Source organism: Amblyomma maculatum, chromosome 3 (assembly GCF_055883805.1).
Source record: "Amblyomma maculatum isolate TAMU_Amacu chromosome 3, ASM5588380v1, whole genome shotgun sequence".
In the NCBI taxonomy this organism is placed as follows: Eukaryota; Metazoa; Arthropoda; class Arachnida; order Ixodida; family Ixodidae; genus Amblyomma; species Amblyomma maculatum.
The window spans coordinates 203,275,351-203,291,640 of NC_139346.1; the positions used below are offsets into that span (position 1 = coordinate 203,275,351).

Below are 16,290 nucleotides of genomic sequence, written 5' to 3' on the forward strand. Positions count from 1 at the left end.
AGCTGCCACAAAATAGACAACAGTGGTAAAATGTTGGTGGTTGCATGACAGCCTTGTAGTGTATACAACCTAAACCTGGCCTGCTAATGCCTGCATCAATTTGGCATGCAATACAGATTTTCATCCATTTCTCTCAATGGTCTCTTGTGTGGCTGCTGGTCAGTTTGTTGAATAAAGAAACCTTAGCATGCTGATAGATAAGAGCAAGTTGGTGACTAACTTTGTGTGTAATATAGTTATCGTGGATACGTTTTTGGGCCAATTTACTTTAGTTTTTGGACATAACGGCAGTGTAAAAAAAAGGCGTTCACAGTGGAAGATCTACAGCTTATTTTAGAAGGGGGGGGAGTGTTGGCGGCAGTCCAATTTGAACCATTTCTCTGACTTTTTCATTCAAAAATTGGAGTTGGCATAGTTTTTCTAAGGAAGCATTTCTAATTTGGTGGGTGGGAGGGGGTGGGGGTGAGGATATTCACAGCAGACATAATACAGACTCATCCCTGCATAATCAGCATTTCCTCGTGAACATTGTTTAATGCTGTAGGTATGCCTGAAAATATCTGCTTGGCTTGCATGGCATACCAGTGAAATTGCAGACTTGCATAGATTTTCAAGTTCTATATTCAGTAAGTCTGGTGACAGTGGCGTGAATTTGTTTTGAGCTTTTGTTCTAAATTCTTGATTTCCTATTCAAGCATAGACAGATCATTGCAGTACAAAAACTTTTCGAGCAAGTTATTAGCCACTGAACGGAATTCAGCAGTGGCAAAAAAAGTATATTTGAATCCTAATGGCACCTAAGCTTATTTAAAGATGGTAGTTTTGTAGTCCTAAATGCTTATTCTGATCACTAAGTTGTCATCAAGGAATAAAATTCGATGATTCAGGCTTTAATCATTAACCAGTTCACTATCAGCAGGAAAATATCCAGAAGCTCACATCCCTTGTGCCACCATTATTACCTTCATCATTGCTGCCCTGAACTGCTGCATTTCTTGCATTTTTTTTAATTGCGGCCATTTCAGGTCAAATAACATGCAAGCAATGAGATCACCTTGAGATTACCTCCCCAGCAATCGGTAAAATTGTTCTCGATGCTTGCTATGGAATTAAAGAACATTGCTTTAAAGAACATTGCTTTGAAGAACAGTGCTTGTCGTATGTCCGCGTTCGTGGCAGCTTACGCTGTGTAACAGTGTCACCTATACGCCAAACTCTCCAGCGCCGTTATCCACAATGGCGTTGCACGCGCAAAGCGCCGCTTACCTGGGGATGCCGGCCTGGTACCAGGGGGCTTCACGGAGCTCCTCTTCTTCGTTCACATTCAGGGAATCGTGCCTGAAAAATAAAAATCGAGCTAGTTAATTTTTTGTTTTTTACGAAGGGGAAATTGCAAAGCCACGAAAATATCATGTTAGGTAGGTAACACCTTTGTTCCTGGGAGATTTTAGGGAGGGGCTGGAGATGGGATGGCTGGAAACTCTTGTGCAATATCGGGAATAAAAAAACAAACAAAAAAAAACGTAAAGCTGGCTTCACTGCGCAAAGGGTATCGAGTAGGTGAAGCTAAACCAACTACCCAAGTAAGGCTACAACGGTGAATGAAAATTCTGATTGCGCTTACATTTTGCATGAAGCAATTTGTGCCTGTTATCTCACATATCCTCATTAGCATACTTTCATAAGCTAGTGCATTATGGGAAGGCCTTCCAGCATAGATACAAAGGCCCGCTTTAACCAATACGCACTAACGTGGCTGAGTGACTTAGGGGTAGCGTTCCTTACTCGGTGCGCAAGGGTCCCAGTGGGTTCTATTCCCATCTCACCCTCCCTTTTCAAAGGAGGAGCCCTAGTTGGCAACCCTTGCCACGTCATGTGGTCTCGTGACGTCATACAACCGGCCGACCGATCAGTGCATGGCGATGTCGCCTGCAAGAGACCGTGATGTTTCGATCGCAACGCTGGCAATTAAAAAAAAAACGCTGGATTTTCTACAGAACCGGACATTTACCTGCACCGTGTTAAAATGGTGACAGAACGAAGATGCGAACCATCCATAAAACATACTAAATTTCATGGATGAAGTTCTACGCAGGCTGAAAGTAGTACATGTAACCCAATGAGATGCAATCTATACATTCTGACTGGCAGTCAGAGCAGTATATCGCGCGATCTTCATGGTATGTGTTCCCTCCCTGCCTCCTTCCTCCCCATGTTACCACTTTCCTTTTTTTTTTTTTTTTCAGAAAGAAGGGATGTCCACGTTGAAACTGCTTAGAGGGCAAACTATCAATTGGCAGAGTGAGGAAAGAATGTAGGAGTGCTGAAGCGTAATGTTCAGAAATCGAACATACTGAACATCATGCGAATTTCAGAAACCAAATTTCGGACACCGATTTTCAGTCTTTTAACACGAGAGATGAGGATCTTTCCGAGCCGTCTCATGAGCTACGCCAAACAAGCTTCGGCAAAAATAATAATTTTGCGGGGAAAAGAAATGTACCTCCGATTCAAGCGCGTACTTTTGATGAATGTATCGTTGCGCAATTTGGGCGAAATTTTGTGCAAATACTGCCGGAAAACAGCGCTATCATCATTAGAGTAATGCTGCGACGACGGTATGCTTGATAAGGACGACCGCGTAGCAGCCATATCCAACGGGCACCAGAAAAAAAAAAAAAAAAAAAAAAAAAAAAAAAAAAAAAAAAAGAAAAAAAAAAAAAAACGAGCCAGTTTTCGGACCCATCCGAATTTCTCGCGGGCGATGCCCGAATCGAGTGACTCCGACCGGGAAGCACCGAGACCCGGCGCTGTCGTCACTCATTTGGACTCTCATTCTGCTTTCTTCACAGGGCGCAAGAAAAGCGTCAGAGCGTGAGTGCAAGTATGGGCGAAGATGGTCTGGTGCACAAAGAAGGGAGATTAGGCCGAATCGAAAGCGTCACGCGTTGCCCAATGCTCGACTCTCAAAGAGATATCGCGAGGCACAGAGGCGGTGAAAAAGTAGCAATGCTTCTACAACAACGAGGAGGCCTGATGCAGTCAGCCGAAGAGCGCCGACCGTTGTCTTCTTGCTTTTGTTGCGTAGCATCGGCAGGCCCATGCGAGAGGGTGGAAGACAGAGGGAACGAGACGGAAAACGAGGGATCAGAGGAGAAGGGAGGGGATAAAGATTCCATGTATAAGCCGTGCAGCCGTCACGCGGCGGTGGTGTACTGCATCCGGTTCGTCGTCATCCCCATTGTGTTTCGGCTCGTTTCCGGCCGTATAAATCAAACGCTGGCGCAACTCTGCCTGCGCGGACCTTGACTCGCGATTTCTGAGCAGCTGAGGGAATGCCGACAGGGCTGCAGTACAAGCCCCAGCTCTTCCCTTCTCCCTCTTTTATTCGTCTTCCTCCTCCTGCTTCAACTTGGCTCCGCTCGGTGCAACCAGCGCGACGGCGCAGTCTGTAGCTAACTTTTCAGTCGCATCTTTTCCGTGCGAAACTCCGAGTATTTGAATCTTAGCACGGAATCGTGACCTTAACTGAGCGGGCTTTTCCCGAAGTTTGTTGTAAAGTGCGAGCGCAGCCACGGGCGAAGGTAGCCCCCTCTCTCACTTCTTCCATTTCTTTTTTTTTTTTTCATTTCTCGTTACATATAGACGCCCGTTGCTCTTTTCTTCATCGTGATACTCTGACTGCTTTCTCGTCTAGTGCACGCTGCAACTGAGTCGTGACTTCGGAGCATCGTTGTTCGCATGGAGCGAATGCTAAACCCGGACAAATGATTCCTCGTTTTCTTTTTTTTTTTCTGTGCGCACTTTTTTTTTTTTTCGCCCGCTTTCTTGCGTGCAAAATTCTCTTGTCATCCCTCGACGCCCCATTTAAAGGCGCGTCTCTCACTCTGCTCGGGCCTCGTTCAGAATGAAAGTTCGCGGAGGCGATCGCTGCAAACTTTTCGCACGCCAAAGGTTCTTCACAAAGAATGAGGGAACCAGGGAAACCAAAAACAATTAAAAAAAAAAAGAAAGAAACGAGTCGAGCTAGCGAAAATGAACAGCGCCAAGCCATCGCCAGCGCTCTGCTTTCTTCGACGTTTCTCGGTTGCATTTATGTACGCGTTTCCCCTTTTTTCTTCAAGCTCTCCGCTGCTCAAGATTCGCACGAACGCCTTCAATCGAGCCGCTGAAGCAGGCGTTCGCATGATTAACCTCGAGAAGGAGAAGTAAAAAGAAAGGCGATCGAAAAAACAAATAAAAATAAATAGAATTGCGTTACACGTAGGCGCATCGTTATTGCTCGTGATGCTGTTTAGAGCAAAAAATGGAAGTTGAGCTAAAACTGTTCGGGGACGTCTGTTCGAGGCGAATCGTGCATGCGTCAGCATGACACATATGCTCGACTTGGGCGCTTCAAATGTTTAGAGAAGCCACTCGCGCGACGTAGGTTTAACAAACAAACAAACAAAAATGTAGCGTATGAAAAGGTACATTCGATCTTCCTGATATGTGCGGTTGAGTAACAGCTCTCACTGAAGCGTACAAAGCTATGAAAAACGACACTGGACCATTGCAAGCCAAATCGGCGAGCAAGGGCTAACCGAAAGCAGCAGCAAGCGGTTGATGTACAGTCTTTGTCAAAAGTTTAGAGCCCAGGGGGTCAGCTTCTGAGCCATGCCATGTGGCTCATAATGCATTCCGAGGTTTCTAAACTTGCTGAAGGCAAGAAGATTTTTCGTCCTACCCTCTCCAGTGGCTAGGACTTCCAAGATTGTTAAAGACGGCTTAAAAGCAAAACTTCTGGGCTCTAAACTTTTAACAAAGGCTGTACATTTTCTTGTCCACGTTTAACCTCACTGCGATACAGCTCGGTCTGGGCAGAGATGCCCGCTGGATAGCCAGTTGCTTTTGAGCGTATGTTACTATAATTTGGCTGGAGAAGGCCTTTCCACACGTCGTCCGTTTGCGTTGTCGCACGAATGCGCCAGATACGTGGCACTATGAGTGAGTGTCCGTCTCCTAGACAATTCCCGCATGATTCACGACACGAAACGTGCTGCCTCGAGACGCGCGCTGGCAACCATCGCTTTTGAAGGTGACGCCGTCATGCGTCGACCGAACCTTTTTGAAAGCGGAACACAACAAATGTTCTTGTACGTTCCACCAGCACGAACAACCTTCCTGTCAGTGCGTGTTTGTGTACTTTGACTGAACAAACAGGTCGACAGATCAAAAAGGTCAACGCGTACACAGGCGCTCGGTTTTTGTCGCTTTTGCAGTCCTCGGAGCTGCCTGTCCAGCACTCTGCGAGCAAGACGCACAGCCCGACAAAGATAAAGGTTGGGGTGCACAAATCGAAAAGGCTCACAGTATGTGGCTAATACGGCTGGGGTAATGCACTGCCCCGGGACAGTTGAATCACTATAGCCATGAAGAAAGAGCGCGAAGGGTCGAAGACGACCAGAGAAAATGGACGACAGAAGCGCTCGTCATCGAACAGATCATTTCCTCTGCTGCTGAGAACTGTGTAATTATTACGATTAATAGGTGGAACTCGGGCCATACTGCTCTCCGAATAAAATTGCAATAGTCTATTGTATTTCTCCTCCATGTATATACCGACACTTTTTTTTTTTTTAAGCCCAAAATGAATGAGGGGGCTCAGCGATTCAATTTTCCCTGGCTTCTATTTTAATCATTGCACCCTCACGCTACAAGGCCATGAGAAAATCCGGTATCAATTTATTCTCGGTACCGAGATTCGGACCCCAGCACCTCCCGCACTAAAGGCGCATGCTTTACCACAGGTCGCGCTCTCGTTTGGAAAAGGCTGGATAAAGATGAAAGGAGTACTCACCGCCTGGGTGGGGCCGGGGCGAAGGCGACCCTCGCGGCGAGTCCCTTGGGTCGCGGAGATCCCGAGGCGCTCCTTTGGCGTCCATTGGGCGAGCCCGAAGAGCGCCGACTGCGTACTGAAGAGCGCACGCTGCACGCCTCAGATGACGAAGACAAGGGGCTGCTGCTGCGCAGAGCCGACGCTGCGCTCGGTGGCCGGTAGCCGATCGGCACTGGCGAGCCCCGGCTGCCCTGCGGCCGAAGGACAAGGGATCGTCTCTAGCTCTAGGAGTGCTGAGAAATTTGAGTCGTGTGAAACAGTTACGCGTATCCCAGCGTTTTATTGCAGTTGTTCAGCTTACATGTATTAAAAGGCCTGAGAATAATTGCATGTATGCTGTGTTGTGCACCGATGTTTTAAGGAGCATAAAAAATAAAGTGCACTAGGTTGAGCTAGTACAGTTTGCCTTTTATCCCACCCAGCCGCGGCAGCTGCTTTTCGTTGGCGGCGAAAAGCAAGGTCCGTGCACCATATGCGATGTCAGCACACGTTAAAGAACCCCAGGTGGTACAAAAATTTCGGGGCCCTTCATTACGGCATCTAGCATAGCCTGAGTCACATTGGGACGTTAAATACCACAAACCGAATATTTTGCCTTCGTTTCGCTTAGTTTATTTTTGTATGGTTTTTACTTATGCAATTAAACGTCGCGGACCTTATTCCTGGCAGTTGTGATTCTCCACTTAGAAGATATAGCAAGTGCGGACACCGACATACAATGTTTATTACGGCGGCCTAGGCGTGACGAAATAATAGCAGCTGCAGCTCTCACGGAAAGCCCTCTATCTCCACCGGCTGCAGGTGGCACGACGTCAACTAACTCTCGTTGGCTACAGCTGACGGGCCCATCTTCGTCCCCATTGGCTGCAGCTGGCTTGAAGCCGCAACTGTTCTTACAGTGTTCTACCCGTCCACCAAACATCTCCGCAAGAAACATCCAGGCAATACAAGCCTGGCTCCACCTGCCCCCTCCACACAGCAAAACCTTGGCCTCCACGACGATCCTGAGACGACCCCGAAGACTACAGTAACTAACAATTGTTAGCAGCAAGAAGCATGTAAAACGCGATATAATTCCACTGAAACATCTAATCCAGTAACTACAATTGTTATCAGCAAGAATCATGTAAAACGCATATAACTGCACTTAAACATTTAATCAAATAAATCCGCTATGACTTGCCCGTTCCCGTGGCGGCGGCTGGGCTGGATAGTAGATAAATTTTTTTTTTCTCTTTCTATTTTAAATCTTTATTGGAGCAATCCCCATTCATTTTTCTTACTATTGGTTTAAGCCCGTTATACCTAGTGGCACGGGCAGAGGCAAAATAGTTTATGTTTTTTTTTGGGGGGGGGAAGCCTCACCATATTATATGTCCCTATCCTTCCATACCGAGTTTACACGATCGGCATAGACGACGGAAGAAAACCAACAGCGCCGAGAAGCGGCCGCAACTTCTGCTTCTCGAACAGATACTAGCGTGGCGAACGAACCTCGCGACATTTGTTGCTCCGAGGCATCACCCGGACATTGCGACGTTTTCGCAAGTGACATATTGCCAGCGCGATAAAACTAGTGTACAATTAAACGTAAAAAGGAGGCGCGAAGGAGGAAGGCTGACAACCACCACTAGCCGCGCTTGGAGCTGGAGTGGAGCTTTCTGGAGCAGGCAGGACGGCCGCCTTTTTCTCTTTGATCGAAATGACGCACTGGAGTACCCAGCGGCCCAGTATACATCCGATGCTTTAATATAGGAGAAGATGGGAGCGCTATTGTTGCTCGAGACGATGGGCTATACGCTTGACCTCGGGTCTTTGCTTTCACGTCGGGCTTTTCGCAACAAGCATTTTTGGAAGAGATGAAGGGGGCAGCTGTGTTGATCAAGACGATGGAGTGCGCTTTACCCGGCTCGACCTCTGGTCTTTGCTTTAACCCCGAGCATTTCGCAACGCACATGGCGGTTAGGAGAGGCGCACTTGTAACGCGGCATGTGACTCGGGATACTCGGAAGACGACGACCTATTGAGCGAGGCCAGATCGTAGACTGCAGATCAACCAGAGAAACAAGTCCACACGTCAGTAACATTGCATAACAAAGCTCTTTCCTTTCCGCCATTGCTTTTCAATATGTTATGCTCAACTGCTTACATCTAACGCGCCTGGTGTGTTGGGGCAGCGCTGCTGCTGCTGCTGCTGCTGGCGTGGTTGCCAGCTGTCCTCGAGCTTTTTGACGGGCGGTGGCTTGTCGGTGAAGTGCCTGTTCAGCTCGGTGGGCGACGTGTTGTCCTCGTTACTCGACGGCGAAAGCAGGTCCGGGTCCACGCCGCGGTCGGGTTCGCCGGGCCTTTGGTAGTGCTGGTGACTGGGTGTCACCGGCACGCTAGAGGGCCTCGCGCCGCCCACGCCGGCGTAGTGCTGCTGCTGCAGGCTTCGCACGTTCAGCTCCAGGAAACTATCCGCCACGGGGTCTTTGTGCTTGGTGCGGCCAGCAACCTTCTTGGCCTGCCAACAGAGAGACACATTATGAACGCGTCCATGTGTGTGACAGTGAAATTTACCCCCCCCCCCCCTCCCCCCCCCCCCCCCCCCCGCCGTTATCTTTTTTTCGCATACTGTAAAAAAAAAAAAAGAAATAAACACCGCAATATATTACTTTTCGGAGCCACGCCCAGCTAATTCTTGCATTCATGTAGCTACTGCCGGCATTGCAATGAGTTGGTGCTTTAGAGAAATGCTCTTAATAGACAGTTAAGGCTGTAGGCTAGGAATTCAGTCGATTTCTTTCTCATGGGAGGTAGAAGAAAATGTCCCTAGTGCGCTAAAGAGATAGAGACCTGTGTAACCTAGATTGCGACCAATGCGCGTCCACAAAGAAACACATTCCATTTAATTCAGTACAAAGTCAGTTTGTACTCACCGCGGTCGCTTTGGCGTTCATCACGCGTTAAACATAACATTATTACATAACATAACATAACACGAAGCAAGGTGGATGGCTGGGTGAGTTGATAAGAGTTCATAGTAGGTTGTACAGCGAAAAATCCGGCAAAAAGAAAAGACAAAAGGACAAAATCGCACATATACCCTTGTTTTCTACATTTGTATTTCACTACATCTAAGGCGAAAGCCTTTATTGCCTCATCGTTGTCGTCAGCAAAAGTGTCACGCTTTTGCGGCGGCTCTGATTAATCGAGACGAGATGTCATGGAGGTCTCGAACAATCACAGAACACTACCACAGTTGCGCAAATGCGTGCCTTATATGGCCATATGCCAATCAATGATCAATTACTAATGAATACCTAATTAAACACTTATAAATTACTAATTACTAGTTACTAATTAATGATTACTTAATAAATACTACATAGTTCCAATTGCGTAATTAATTACTAATGCCACACACCCTGTAAAATCAACCACACAGCAGTAAACGTAGAAACACTGCGAAGATACAAGGAGCGCGATCTCGTCGCTGCCAAGCAGAATTCACTGATAAATGAACTCGCGGAATGTGAAAGAGTATTCGCTCGCTTTACTCGCAGCAGCATTCATCGCTACATGCGCAACAGTCGCGTAGCAGAATGCAGCACTCAGGCTTTCGCCTTTTATCCCTTTAGCCGCCAAAGTGTCCTCGAATTTTCCTTTCCTTTCTTGGCGTTTCCTGACTTTATTTGCTCTATTTCTCTCGCTCTGTCTCTTTCTCTCTCGGGAATATTCTTCTCCTCCAAGATCAAGAAACTGCCCTCTACGAACTGCTTCAAATCTTACGCACCTGAATGTTGTATATAGCGCAGTAAGTGAAGAAAAGACAGCAAACAAAAAACACAACAGTAGATGAGAAGGAAATAAGTAACGACAAAAACACCAAAGACCACAATACCTTTCTCCACAATACCATTCGAAGCTGCATAAGCATGCTTCTGAATCTTTCGGTTATGTCTGGCGGCACAGGACCGCCGCAAACATTCTGACAGTTGTGGATTAAGGCTTACCAGCCTTTGTGTTTCCTTCTCCGATACCGGATGGACCTCTCCAACTTCCGTCCAAATTAATTCACCGCCGCCTTCCTCCCGGCTTATATCTCCTCAGCCAGCTAAATTGGCAAGCTGCCAGTGTTTATGCCTGATTCAGCTCCACGCGATCTTCCTCATGCTCGCAAATTCCCCTTTCCTAGAGAGACCGGCGCGAGTTTTCATCTAGCGTGAGTGCAGGCAGCCCGGCTCAAAACAAACGCTAATCCAATCAGGGCAGCACATAAGTCAGGTCGTCGCGATCGGCAGAAAGCCGGCTCAAATGAGATTGCCCTTGTCTTGACCCGGAGTTTTGTATGTCGGTGTAGCATACGCGACGCGGCTCTGCAGCAAAATCTCACCCGCGCTGCGGGGATTAAAGTGGAATGCTCATTGGAATTCGCTTATTCCATTGCCATCGAACAAAAGGGAATATTATTAACGTCTGTCACGATGCTGCAGTGGGCTTTCCATGCGTTTTTGCGAAGAAAATAGAATTTTGACGAGGCGCTTTGAGCTGCGCCGCTCTTCGCAGTAGGCGGTGCATTTGTGAAGCATAACATGATTCGCATTCGTCCTCGCATTAGTGTCAAGTAGACGCGACAGCGACGTCTTTGACACCAAAAAGGGAAACCGGTTTTTCGCGCCGTACTGAAGACGAGGTCGACGTCAACTATTTCTGCCGAGTCGGAGAGACGATTCCGTCTCTGCGACTATACCGCTTTTTCGATTGAAATGGCGCGGTTGTTTGCTGGTCAGAAAGAGAAAGAGAGACTTACCTCTTCCGACAACAAACAGCCCTTGAGGCAACCTTCCCGCCACCATTGTGTACTTACACGCGTCAGCCTTATAGGATTCCATTACAATACTGACGCTTCTTTTCGGCTTCAAGTAAAATGCAGGCGAAGAGGAGAAGCAGTAATGCCGGGCTCCGGCGAGCGGACAGCTACCTCCCTCTCCCCTTCCATCCCCAAAGATTGAAAAGGGGATTCCCCGCGGCAGCGGTCGGAACCGCGTCTTTGGGCAGCTGGCGCGGACAAGAGGTGTCATGAGGAGCAGCCCGGGAGGCAAAGTCGTCTTGTCTTGCACTGCACATATTTTTGTCCTTGCTGACGCAGGCACAAAAGAGGTGGAAGCCGTCCCGAAAAGGACAGCCCATTTCTTTCGTCCACGTTCTTAAAGGGACACTAAAGACAGCCAAAGATGGTATGAAAATCTAATAAACTACACTTGGTGACACTGTCGCCGCATATCCGGCAGCAAAAAATCGAATAATTGCTGAGATATTGCGATAAGAAGTTGAGGTTTTTTCTTGTTCCCGCCGGTCGAATTCAAACTGTGGCCTCCAACTACGTAGTTGGAGTTGAGTGACGCACACTATGACGTAAGCGGAGACTCCGTGATAGCTGGCGAGCCGGCGCGGCCCGCGGCGTCGCATCCCTCAAGGGCCAACTTGGCAACAGCGTACTCGCAATGATGGCGTCAGCCGAAATAAATAAAACGATTAAGAGAGTAATTTACCGAGCGATGGGCCCATAAAGGAAGAAAAAAAAAACATAGAGGGCTTGTAATGCACAATACTTTACATGTTTCTCAAGCTTTTGCGCTCCTTGCACTGTGTATAAACAAACCGAGCCCTCGGTCATCGCAACGCTTCCTGACATGTTTACATACAAATAAGATTTAGTTACCAGCAAAATAGTGTCCTCGCTGCTGCGCTTGACAGTTCTGAAGCTTCGTCGCAATTTTTTCCTTCAAGGTTTGTGCTACAGCTCCGTGTTCAGCGAAAATTACGTCCACGGTAGCAGAACATGACCGAAGTGCCGGCGCCACTACATTTGCCAGCGCTGTGAAATTCCACATGTTAAAATGGATCCAGTGCACAATATAGTGCGCATAGGCATCCAGAACATTAGTTGCAAGACGTGAGAGCAGGCAGCATGCGCCGATGATCAAGAAGTTGTAATTTTTAGACCGGCAGCAGAAACACTTTATTGTAAATGGGGCCATGACATAAAAACCAAAACTATTTCCAAGGTTCTCGTGGCGCGGCGTAGCCGAGCGGTTAGCGCCGAACGTTACGGAACAAGCAGAAGAGAGTTCGAGTCTCACCGCTTCTGGTCGTCTTTTTTTTTTTTTTACTAATATATATTTTTTTTAACCTTTTGTAATGTATTTCTGGTGCTTCGTTATTTTTAGTTTTTACTTTTTACCCGAGGCCCTTTTTTTCGCCAGGCGACGAGCGCAATATATCGACGCTCTCCTTGGTATGAGCGGCAAGAATGCCCCTTTTGTTTACGACGCCTGCAAATAGCACGTTGAAGGTCTTGTTGACGCAGTATATGTTGGTCAGATGTGCCATGATTTAGTGAACAATTAAATGATAAGGCGTTTTTCCTTCGGTACTTAGCATATGTATGCTTTTCGTGGCGTACGTAGCTGCAGTCAAGCGGTCAGGTCGCAGTCGAAGCGGCAACGGCGGCGATATGTTGGCGCAGAAGTGTGAACGAAGGAGCGTGTCGGCGGTAGCGGCTTTCGCTCGCTCGTGCCTCCGAATGCTCAAATGGGAACCATCAAGGCGCATCTGCTGCTCCAAGCTCGTAATTCAGGCGCTGCAGGTTCAAACAAACTATCCGAGTGCGCACGAAATGCCTGAGCCGAAACATAACCAAAACTGAAGTGGGCGCTTGTGGCGCCTCCAAGTATAGTTTTGTATTTGCCTTGCAACGTTTACGTTGTCTTTTCGCCGTCGTTTACGTATGATAAAAGCGTGTTATCATGTTTGAGAAAAAACGTACTACCGCATTCAAACATTCAACGTAATTCGCATTTGTCAGCCTCCGGGATCCCTAGCGCGTCACGTGATTTGTAGTTGCGAGCCTCGGCCGTTTGGCTGTGGTGGCGATACCTGTATTTCTGTTATTCTTCTTTACTACCTTATAAGAGCTCTGATTTCAGTAAGAGTGGTCTTTTTGTAATCAGGAACTGGCATTCTATCGATGCAAACCCACTTCCTTTCTCTCTTTAGTGTCCCTTTAAGTACAGGATTCATTTTTCTCCTCTGCATCGAACTTGACAAGTTGAAAAGAAAAAAAAAAATGCTTCGGACACACGGTAGAGCTTATTGCAAGCCACCAGTGATGCCACTGTACAACAGCGGACGTAATCTGGGCGATGACGATGAAGAAGATTCTCACTCATATTATCTGTTAAATTTTACTAGTAATCGTTCGCTGCATGGTGACAACACGTCCCTTCCACACTCCGCCCACACGCACGATTGCTGTGCAGTTAAGGACATACGAAAGTTAAAGCGATAGTTTTCTAGAGCTTCAATATTAATCCCTCGGCGGACATAATTGCTTGAAGGCAGCCGCAGCAGCAACAACAACAAAAAAAAAAAAGCGTGTTTTTCTTCCTGTTGCATAAATTCACTACGGCAGCCCTAGCTTTAGATCTTCATCGGTGAAATGCATATCATGAACATTACAAAATAGACACAAACGGCAACAAAATACGTTTCCTCAATGTTTTGATTCAATCAATACTTCACCATTGGCCTGTCGACAAGATGGCTTCAGCGAATGACACCAACAACTGAATGGGCGCTAGTATGACGACGGCAAGAGCATGTCCCGTGCATTAAATGGCCAAAAATTCGTGTGTTACTGTATTTAAAAATGAGCTTATCTATGCCGAACTCTAGCTGAACTGTGTGGCAATCTTCTGTGAGCGGTGAACAAGCGATCAATGAAAAAACAAAAACAAACATTAGATATCAAAACAATATCGATTATTTTCATTAAGTATTTCCAGATTACGTAAAGGTCTCAGATGTGAGGTTAAAAAATTACAGGACAGCGTTTAAGTGTGCTTAAGAGCAGAAATGTCGAAAGTCACATTACAGGACGGTTTTCACTAACTGCATCGTCATCGTCATCCCTAATATCACCATCGTCACTATCGCCATCATTACCAACTAAATGCACCGTCACTGTGATTGATATTGTTATCCTCACGATAGGCAAGGAGAACTACGATCGGTTTCTCACAAGCACGGCATGGCCTAGTGGTTTGCGCGCTCGGCTGGGGATCGAAGGGATAGTGGTTCGATTCCTGGGGAGATCTTCTGCCAGTTCGTGCGAGCATTTGCTGTAAAGTTGGGGCATCAAAAAGACAACGCTGAACTGTTCAATGACACGTGCAGCTAGTGGTTAAGTGGCGTTGTCGTGAGAAAAATAATTTAATGTGGAACTGTTTTAGCAGAATAAGCGAGGAACAGCTAAGTAACGTTAGCTGAATTATACTGTTCACTAGAGCTCTGTGTAACCTCCTTCCCTCCCTCTTTCCCTCCCTCACTCAATCACTCGCTATATAACGCCTTTTCAATAAGTTGCAGTTGTACACTTAGAAATAATGAAAGAAACGAAGAAAAAAAAAAACAGAAAGCAAGCATGCAAGCGTGTAAGCAAGTAGAGTGGAGTGTGCGGTGCTGACCAGCGATGCCCGTAGCGGCTGAAATCATCATGATGCCAGCCGACGGGATAAACACCGTCCCTAACTAGCTCACTTGTGGCATGCCTCCATTTCTCACCTGGTACACTTAAGAAAGAAAGGAAAAAAGGACAGAAAACTAGAAAGCAAGCAACAACACAGTCCCCGATGTCGACGACCGATGCCCGCGGCGGCGGGGATCATCGTGATGCCAGCCTAGTGGGGCTGAATACCGGGCCTGCCGCTGACAAGTTAGTCCCGCAGGCTCCTTCAGGCAGCCCAACAATCGTCACGGGCGGGCTGCAGCTTCTCGTTCACTCGGAGCGATTCGCAGTTTCTCCTCCGGTGCTCGTTTGCACACCATCATGACCGCAGTTCAGACTTGGGTCTACCTGCCGCTCAGCAATCATTCTGGCTTCCACCCGTCCAGGAATGAGCCGGAACTTGTAACTCTTCCTGGCAACAATTTGCTTTGATGATCGCTTTTGGAAGCTTCTCACGTCTTTAATCATTATCCCTCTTCTTGCCTATCCCTTTACCTTGCGTATGTCATCGCTAACACTGGGTAACCTCGAGCAGGAAAAACTAGCCAGCCTTCGAGGCGGGAAACAAAGAAAAGTAAAAAAACCCCAAAACAGGTCCCACGTGGAAGGCGTTCACAGGCCACTTGAGAGCAGCAACACTAAAAGAAATACATATCACAAGCCCGCACAAACACACCATTCGCAAGGCTGCGGACAAACTGGCCTTGCGGCCGTGGTGCCGTGCCGTGGGAACTGGTCTACGCTCGTTATCGCCGCCAGGAAACGACAGGTAGATAGAACGCGTCCTCGCGTGTCCGCGCCAACCACCACAACTGCTCCAGGTGGCGGCCGAAACGAGCATCACACCGGAACCCTTTCCCACGGCGGTTCTCCCTTCTCTGAATGCTAATGGTGCCCGCAGAGAGGGAACGAACCTTTGTCAGGAGGGACGCCGTGGGTGAAGGAAGACAAACGAGCGGATTACACGTATAATATAAACGCTCTTTGTTCTACAGAATGCTACACACTGTGGAAACGTACGCCATGTATATGCCTTGCGACATACACAGAGGGTGCAACTTGTCTCTTGCAATCTTGTAATGTAAGCTAGAGTGGGAAAGTGATTGAATTCAAGATCGAATTCGCAAAGGTTGTTGGCACGTGAAAAAGCCTTCCCCGACTGAAAGGAGCATCATACCAGCGGCGTTCCATTGCTCATAGCCGTGAAATATGTTAGCCCCCAAATGAGATCCAATATTTCATTGGGGAATGAAACATTATAAAGGGTATACAAAACGGCTTAAAATGAGCCATATTCGTGACGAGACTGGAGTGAAGTGTGGTGTCCGACAGACATGTGAAAATTGACAGCAATGTACCATTAAAACCGAATAAAGGCCCCTCAAAGACCACTCTTAACCTATATTCTGCATGCGCAGCTGGTTGGTTGGTTGGTTCACAGGAAGGGAAAGGCGCAGTAACTGTCACACTTGCTCTGTGGACACCTGAACCGCGCCGTAAAGGAAGGGAGGAAGGTGGGAGTGAAAGTGGAAAGAGAGAAACCTTTGCAGGAATTTTAATAGCGTGGTGGTAGGGCAGCACATGCCATCTTTGAGAGCATTCTGCACGCTGATTTATGTTTTTTTTTTTTTTTTTTTTGCTATGTAGCTGTTTGTAGCCCCTCTCCCCCTCAACTGCCGGGTGCATCCCCGACAAGCCTTTTTGGCCTGGGCCGACCTGTTATAATATGTACTCATTGGGCGAATAAATGAGTTTATTATTATTATTATTATTATTATTATTATTATTATTATTATTATTATTATTATTATTATTATTATTATTATTATTATTATTCTCCGCAGCCATTACAATACTCCGA

At 47.1% G+C, this 16,290-nt stretch overlaps 1 protein-coding gene across 1 annotated transcript in view; it reads right to left on the reverse strand.

Moving 5' to 3' along the window:
• The window catches only part of LOC146197464 (uncharacterized), a 167,256-nt gene that overhangs the window by 6,108 nt on the left and 144,858 nt on the right, over positions 1-16,290 (reverse strand). Inside the window, exons 6-8 of the mRNA XM_084599290.1 lie at positions 8,028-8,381; positions 5,840-6,069; positions 1,267-1,338 (exon numbers count right to left, since the gene is read on the reverse strand). Of these exons, the coding sequence (XP_084455416.1) occupies positions 1,267-1,338; positions 5,840-6,069; positions 8,028-8,381 (656 nt within the window). The remainder of the gene's footprint in view (positions 1-1,266; positions 1,339-5,839; positions 6,070-8,027; positions 8,382-16,290) is intronic.